Below are 7,876 nucleotides of genomic sequence, written 5' to 3'. Positions count from 1 at the left end.
AACGGCTCCATTTCAGAATGGTAGGCAGTGACCAGTGGGGTACCGCAGGGATTAATGCTGGGACCGCAGCTTTTTTACAATATATATTAATGATGTAGAAGATGGTATTAGTAATAACATTAGCAAATTTGCTGATGATACTAAGCTGGGTGGCAGGGTGAAATGTGATGAGGATGTTAGGAGATTACAGGGTGACCTGGACAGGTTAGGTGAGTGGTCAGATGCAGGGCAGATGCAGTTTAATGTGGATAAATGTATGGTTATCCACTTTGGTGGCAAGAACAGGAAGGCAGATTACTACCTAAATGGAATCAATTTGGGTAAGGGGGCAGTACAGAGAGATCTGGGTGTTCTTGTACACCAATGAAAGTAAGCATGCAAGTGCAGCAGGTAGTGAAGAAGGCTAATAGCATGCTGGTCTTCATAACAAGAAGGATTGAATATAGAAGCAAAGAGGTTCTTCTGCAGCTGTACAGGGCCCTGGTGAGACCACACCTGGAGTATTGTGTGCAGTTCTGGTCTCCAAATTTGAGGAAAGGCATTCTGGCTATTGAGGGAATGCAGCGTAGGTTCATGAGGTCAATTCCTGGAATGGCAGGACTACCGTATGCTGAAAGACTGGAGCGACTGGGCTTGTATACCCTTGAGTTTAGAAGACTGAGAGGGGATCTGATTGAGACATATAAGATTATTAAAGAATTGGACACTCTGGAGGCAGGAAACATGTTTCCGCTGATGGGTGAGTGCCGAACCAGAGGACACAGCTTAAAATTACTAGATAGACCATTGAGGGCAGAGATGAGGCGAAACCTATTCACCCAGAGAGTGGTGGCTGTGTGGAATGCTCTGCCCCAGAGGGCAGTGGAGGCCCAGTCTCTGGATTCATTTAAGAAAGAGTTGGACAGAGCTCTCAAGGATTGTGGAATCAAGGGTTCTGGAGATAAGGCAGGAACAGGATACTGATTAAGGATGATCAGCCATGATCATATTGAATGGTGGTGCAGGCTCGAAGATCTTATTGCATGACGGAGTAGGCTCAAAGAGCTAGACGGCCTATTCCTGCTCCTGTTCTTATATTCTTACACTGCACTCTGAACCACATAAGTCACTCAAAACATTGTCATTCATCAGGAGAAAGTTCCAACATTTTGGATTATGGATAAGTTTTGGGGAGTCAGGAGATGAGTTGCACACTGCAGGATCCCTAGTCTCTGTAGATACCTTCCCTTGTAGCCACACTATGTATATGGTGAGTCAGTTTCTTTTTTCTACTCTTCATGAGACGTGGGCATCACTAATAAGGGTTGGTGCCCATCCCTAATTGCCCTTGAACTGAATGGCGGATCAATTCAGAGGGCAGTTAAGAGTCAACCATATTGCTCTTGGTCTGGAATCACATGTAGGCCACACTGGGTAAGGATGGTGGATTTCCTTCCCTAAAGCCCATTAATGAACCAGATAGAGTTTTATGACTATGAACAGTGATTATATTAGGTTAGCTTTTAGGTTCAGATTCTGTTGAATTAAAATTTCACCTCATGCCATGCAGCTTGAACCCATGTCACCAGAACTTCTGTCTGGGTCTCAGGATTACTCATGCAGTGAGTACGGCATGGTGGTTCAGTGGTTAACACTGCTGCCTCAGAGCACCAGGGACCCAGGTTTGATTCCAGCCTCGGGCGACTGTCTGTTTGCACATTCTCCCAGTGTCTGCATGGGTTTCCTCCAAGTGCTCTGGTTTCCTCCCACAATCCAAAAGATGTGTGGGTCAAATAAATTGGCCATGCTAAATTGCTCATGTTGTTAGGTGCATTAGTCAGGGGGAAGTATAGGGAAATGGGTCTGGATGGGTTACTCTTCGGACGGTCAGTGTGGACTTGCTGGGCCGAAGGGCCTGTTTCCACACTCTAGGGAATCTAATCAATTTTGAAAATCATGACCTAAATACATACAGCTTGTGGTTAAAAAGGATGTACCCAGTGTAAAGAAAATTGAAAGGAACGCTGATCATTAATATAAGATAATCAATAATAAATCCAATAAGGAATGCAGAGGTTAATCTTATCCACAGAATTCTGGGAATGTGGAACTTGTTACCACATGGAATATTTGACATGAATACATAGATCCTTTAAAGAGGAAGCTAGCTAAGTCTGCATGGCATGGGAGAAAGGAAAGGAAGGGTATGCTTGTTGAGGTTGGATGAGGTACCTCGGAGGAAGCTTTTGTGGGATGTACATGCTGACAGAGACCTGTTGGGCTGCATGGCCTGTTTCTGTGCTGTAACTTGTATTAAATTCTGTGCAAATACAGGATCAGTGAGATCCAGGCACTGGAGAATTGTTGAGATAAGAGTGTTGCTGGTTAGACCTAGACTTGGCCCAGCCTTTGCGATTGTGGTGCTGAGCTGCCGTTCTGGACTGTTGAAGTCCATATTGTATAGGTACACCCAGAATGTCATTCAGGTAGAGAGTTCAGGTAGAGAATGTCATTCAGGTAGAGAGTTCTGAGAGTTTGACCCAGTAATGATAAAGCAATGACAACATGTTTCTCAGTCATGCCATGAGCTTGGAGGTGATTGTGTTCTTGTCTCTTCAGTCCTTATCTACTGAGCTGCAAGAGGTCACAGGTTTGGAATCTTTGGTCCCAGAATTTTGCCAAGGTGCTAAGGCGTGTCTTGAGGATAGTATGTATTGCAGTTGTGTTGCATCAGTGGTGGAGGGTGTGAATTGCAGTGTGGGAGGTGATGGCCTAGTGGCATTGTTACTAGAACATTAATCAAGAAACTTAGCTAATGTTCTGGAGACCTGGGTTCAACTCTTGCTATGATAGGTGGTGGAATTTGAATTTCCTGCACTTAGTATTTTGCTACCTTCAGGTGAGCAGAAAACCTGAGAAATCAATGATATATCATTCCCCTGTTACATGTTGGCATTTCTGAAGCAGGTGCTCACAAATAATAGAATATAGTTGAGCAACATGGAGTAATTCACATACTCTAAGCAAGTATTGTTGTCGTCCATATCCCTCTAAATCTTTCCTATTCATGTACAGAACAACCTTGATTACCTGAATAAGATGGGTGGGGAGTATTTTGTTCTGATAACTGATTGTTTGGATAACTGACCTCATGCCCCTTCTCTAGGACTTGGAGTTTTCTGAAGTTTCCTTTTTCCTCTGTCTGCCTCCCTTGCTTCCTCCCTCTGTCTCAGGGTTTGTTTCTGAGCAGGCAGGCAGGCAGGCACGCACACAGACACACACTTTACTGCAACCTTTTGACGAATGTTCCCACTCTGCCCTGGACAAGACAATGTTGGAGAGATTATCTGGAGAAGTGGGGTTTGTATGGCAGGGTACACCCCTGTGTGTCACTCCAGGGAAAGTGAGAATGGTGGTGGGGGTGTCACGAACCCTAGAAAACCCCCAGTGCTTGCTGTGACCACCTGGTTAGATAGAGCTGACTGTTATCTTGAAAAAAAATGCATGTTTGCAAATTCTCCTCCTTTCAGATCTGGAGACTTCAATGGCGCTGTTGAGAACATGCAAAGTGCAAACTGAGTGAGGGAAATCCAGCCTCGGGTGTTTTATTTTCCATTTGTTTGCTGCTCAGAGGCATGTGTCAGGTGGTTTTACACTAATCTCCATCTTGCTACTTCCTGAGAATACTGACAGTTTTCACATCTGCCAGTTGCAAAGTTAGGGGACTGCTGCAAAGCTGCTGTGTGTCTGTGTGTTTTGAAAACCTAGTTTTAACAGTTTTGGAGACAGTGCCTGGGCTCCCATTGACTGTTCTCGGCAGCATTTCAGTAATCCGAATTCACTTTTAATCATTGTAAGCAAAAGACGTGATCATCGCAACAGTGTTGGTAATACCTCTTTTATGTAATGTTTTTACGGGCCCTTGAGATCTTGTTTGAATAATCCAAAATTTGGATAATTGGTGTTCGGATAACAGAGATTGTTCTGTACTTGTCCAAATGTCTTTTAAATGTAAATGTCTTTTAAATGTTGTAATTGTACCTGCATCCACACTTCCTCTGAAAGTTCATTCCATACAAGAACCACCCTCTGTGTAAAGATTTGCCTGTTAAAAACATGCCCCCTCCTTTGAAATCCTCCATCCTATGGAAAATATAACTACTATTAACTCTATCTCTTCTGAACCACCTCCAGCTTAATATCCCTCCTATAACTACAGCAGGATATAGAGAAGCTGCAGAGCTGGGCAGAAAGGTGGCAGATGGAATTCAATGTTCTAACTGGGGTGACCAGAATTCTGGTCACAGTAGTCCAGAAAAGATCTCACCAATGTCCTGTCTGGCACGGTGGCTCTATGGTTAGCACTGCTGCCTCGGATTCCAACTATGACGACTGTCTGTGTGAAGTTTGCATGTTCTTCCGTGTCTGCATGGGTTCCTGCAGGGTGCTCTGGTTTCCTCCCATAGTCGAAAGATGTGCAAGTTAGGAGGATTGGCCATGCTAAATTGCCCATAGGTTAAATGCATTAGCCTGGGGAAATGCAAGGTTACAGGGATAAAGTAGGGGAATGGGTCTGTGTGGGGTACTTTTCAGAGGTTTAGTGTGGACTTGTTGAGCCAAATGGCCTGTTTTCACACTGGATGGATTCTATTCTATTCTGTGGTCACCTCAATATGGCTTCCCTACTCCTATACTCAAAGGCAAATTGTGCCAAAAGCATTTTTACCCATCCTTTCTGTACATGATGCAAACTTCAAAGAATTATATATCTGAACCTCTAGGCCCCTCTGTTCTACAACACTACACAAGGCTGTACCATTAATTGTACAAGCCCTACCTTTGATGTGTCAAAATGCAATATCTCGCATTTATCCAGATTGAACTCCATCTGCCATTTTTCAGCCCATTGAACCCATTTCATCAAGATTCCTTTGTAATCTTAGAAAACCTTCTTCACTGTCTACTATGCCAACAATTTTGCAAACGTACTAACCATGCCTTCTATATTCTCATCCAAATCATTAATATAAATGACAAACAAAAGAGGAACCAGAACCAGTCTGTCTGGAACACCACTGTTCACAGACCTGAAATCCGAAAAGCAACACCCCATTACTCTATCTCCTATTGTTAAGCCAATTATTTATACAATTGACAAGCTCACCCTGAATATATGATTGGTAAGATAGAAAAGTTCCTGCTATTTTATGAACTTTCTACAGATGATCTGGTTTCCTACACTCTGTTCCATCCCAGCTATCTACTCACCTTCCAGGAAGTGGAATTAATTTAATTTAGGATTTTATTGATGTAGCAGGATATCACAAATTGTCACAAAGGAAGGTCATTGCTGATGAGGCTTTTCTCAGAATTTGTGTGCTCCGTTCCACTCAATAGATAGTGCTCCTTAGAAGCAAGGCAATCTTAATAGGTCGGCAGTCTTATGAGAATATCTGGAGTCTAGTGAAGAGTGTGCTCCCAAAGTGTAGCAACCCACCTGTTCCCAATGCAGATTTTCGCTCACCATGACACACTGTGTACAGGGCGATCCCTGTATCCGCGAGTCTAGTTACTGCTGTTTCAGTTACCTGCGGTTTACCGCGGCCCGAACATATTATAGGGAATGTTCCAGAACCAGGGACCAGGAGGCTGCGGGGAAGGTACATTTCCCAAATAAATGAATGAGTTCGCTCCTATCCGTGGTTTCGGGGTTCTGCAGTCGGTCGATGAACATGTCCCCTGTGGGTATGGGGTGACAGCTGTCTTTCCAATATTTTCAGTTGTTTTTCTTGGAAATTGCATGCTGGAAGTCAGTGTGATGTACTTCGTCCTGTTGCAATCAGACTGATTTAGGATATATTTTCAACAGAACTCCTTGCACCTAAAGTTGCGTCACCCAGTGCTGAAGAAGAGGAGAGTGTGCTGTTCAACAAGTTAACCTACCTGGGCTGCACTAAGGTGACTTCTCCTCGCAATGAAGCAGAGGCTCTTCGTGCCATGGCCAACCTCCATGCTAGCTGCCGAGTTCCTATCCACATAACCCTGTATGTGCCAAATGTTGCAGATGGATCCGTAAGGTAAGGCTGGCCAGTCATTCTGTTTTTGCATTATTTTTCAAACTTTACTAACTAATTGATGTTAGCTATAAACAATGAGGATAATTACCTTTAATTTAACAAAGAAATCTCAAGATGGCATGCAAACCTTCATCCTGTGCACATGTTGAGTGATATCAACCTTGGGAATGGCACTTGTTTTTGAGGTTTGACTCAATGTTGACATCAATTGTTCTCAGTTAACTATAATCACAGGGAGTAATTTCTGTCTCTGCATTAGTGTAGTTCTTTTAAAAATTTGATTTGATATATCAAAGTTCTTAATTGAGTTAAACTATGGTTTAATTTCCTGTGGTTTCCAACAATGAAGCTGGTTGTCATGCCAGTGTGAGATCAGCAAAGAGAGACTTTCTTCTTCAGGGGAATGTGGGTTGAATATAGAACCGGAGTTTCAGAAATGAAATGGTGGTTCTTTTACAACCGTGACCCTGCATCAAACCTGATGCTATGGAATTAATCAGATAATCAATACTTAAGTTGGATAATGCTTGAAGCACTCATTCCAGCCTTGATCCAAACATTCTTGTCAATTTTAAAGGAGAAGGTGAAGTTGCTGCCTTTATTTTTTTTTTAATTCATGGGATGTGGGCATGACTGGTTGTCCAGGATTTATTGACCTTCCCAGGTGGTTTTTTTAGATCAGATTAAATTACTTACAGTGTGGAAACGGGCCCTTCGGCCCAACAAGTTCACACCGACCCTCCGAAGAGCAACCCACTCAGACCCATTCCCCTACATTTTATCCCTTCACCTAACACTACGGGCAATTTAGTATAGCCAATTCATCTGACCTGCACATTTTTTGGACTGTGGGAGGAAACAGCAGCACCCGGAGGAAACCCACGCAGACACGGGGAGAATATGCAAACTCCATACAGCCAGTTTGCTGAGGCGGGAATTGAACCCGGGTCTCTGGCGCTGTGAGGCAGCAGTGCTAACCACTGTGCCACCGTGCTGCCCAGGTGTTCTTGAGATGATGTAGTGAGCTGCCTTCTTAAACCACTGCAGTCCATTTGGTGTAGATTCACCCGCAGTGCTTTAGGGTGGGAGTTCATGGATTCTGATTCAGTGGCAGTGAAGGAATAGCAATATATTTCCAAAACAGGAATGGTATGTGGCTTGAAGGGAAACTTGTCCCGGTGTATCTTCCAGATGGAAGTGGTTGTGTGTTTAGAAGAAACACTGGAACAAAGAGGAGCCATTTGGCTTTTTGAGCCTGCTGCAGCATTGGAAAACAACATGATGATTGCTTTTGGTCTCAGCTTCACTGCATCCCATAATCTTCTCTGTCAAAACATTGACCTAATTTAGCCTTGAATAACTTTAGTAACAGACTTCACTGCTTTCCGGGGAAGACTCGAATGTGTTCATTCCATTCAATATTCAATCAATGTTGAACTGTCATCATTAGTGTACTGTGACTGCAATATGGATAACCAACAATTCCATGCATCAACATGCGAAGCTCAAATCCAACAGTACCTCATTCCCTGTATCCTGTTCTTTCTTTTCTTTGTTGGGTAACTTGCTTTTTGCAGAGCTTTAGCAACACTCTGAAAGAAAACAAAAATTCTCTTTGTCCCTTTCTTAAAATGGGAGACCTCATATTTAAAATATTTCCCATTGTTTTAGTCTCCTCCACAACAGGAAGACGTGTCAAAGAGCCTTGGTGAGATGTAGCTGTGCATTTTGTAAATAGTATGTGCTGCATTGGCACTCTGACTAGGTGGTGAAGAGAGTGAATATTGAAGGTAGTGGATGGAGTGCCAGTCAAGTAAGTT

General features: G+C 43.3%; 1 protein-coding gene across 1 annotated transcript in view; it reads left to right on the top strand.

The window, feature by feature from the left end:
• LOC122554081 (rab GTPase-activating protein 1-like) overlaps positions 1–7,876 on the top strand; it is a 338,947-nt gene that overhangs the window by 66,459 nt on the left and 264,612 nt on the right. Inside the window, exon 4 of the mRNA XM_043698534.1 lies at positions 5,849–6,056. Coding sequence (XP_043554469.1) covers positions 5,849–6,056 — 208 coding nt within the window. The remainder of the gene's footprint in view (positions 1–5,848; positions 6,057–7,876) is intronic.

Source organism: Chiloscyllium plagiosum, chromosome 11 (assembly GCF_004010195.1).
Source record: "Chiloscyllium plagiosum isolate BGI_BamShark_2017 chromosome 11, ASM401019v2, whole genome shotgun sequence".
In the NCBI taxonomy this organism is placed as follows: domain Eukaryota; kingdom Metazoa; phylum Chordata; class Chondrichthyes; order Orectolobiformes; family Hemiscylliidae; genus Chiloscyllium; species Chiloscyllium plagiosum.
Note: the sequence above shows the minus strand (reverse complement) of the source record. Positions and strands in the feature narration are given on the sequence as shown.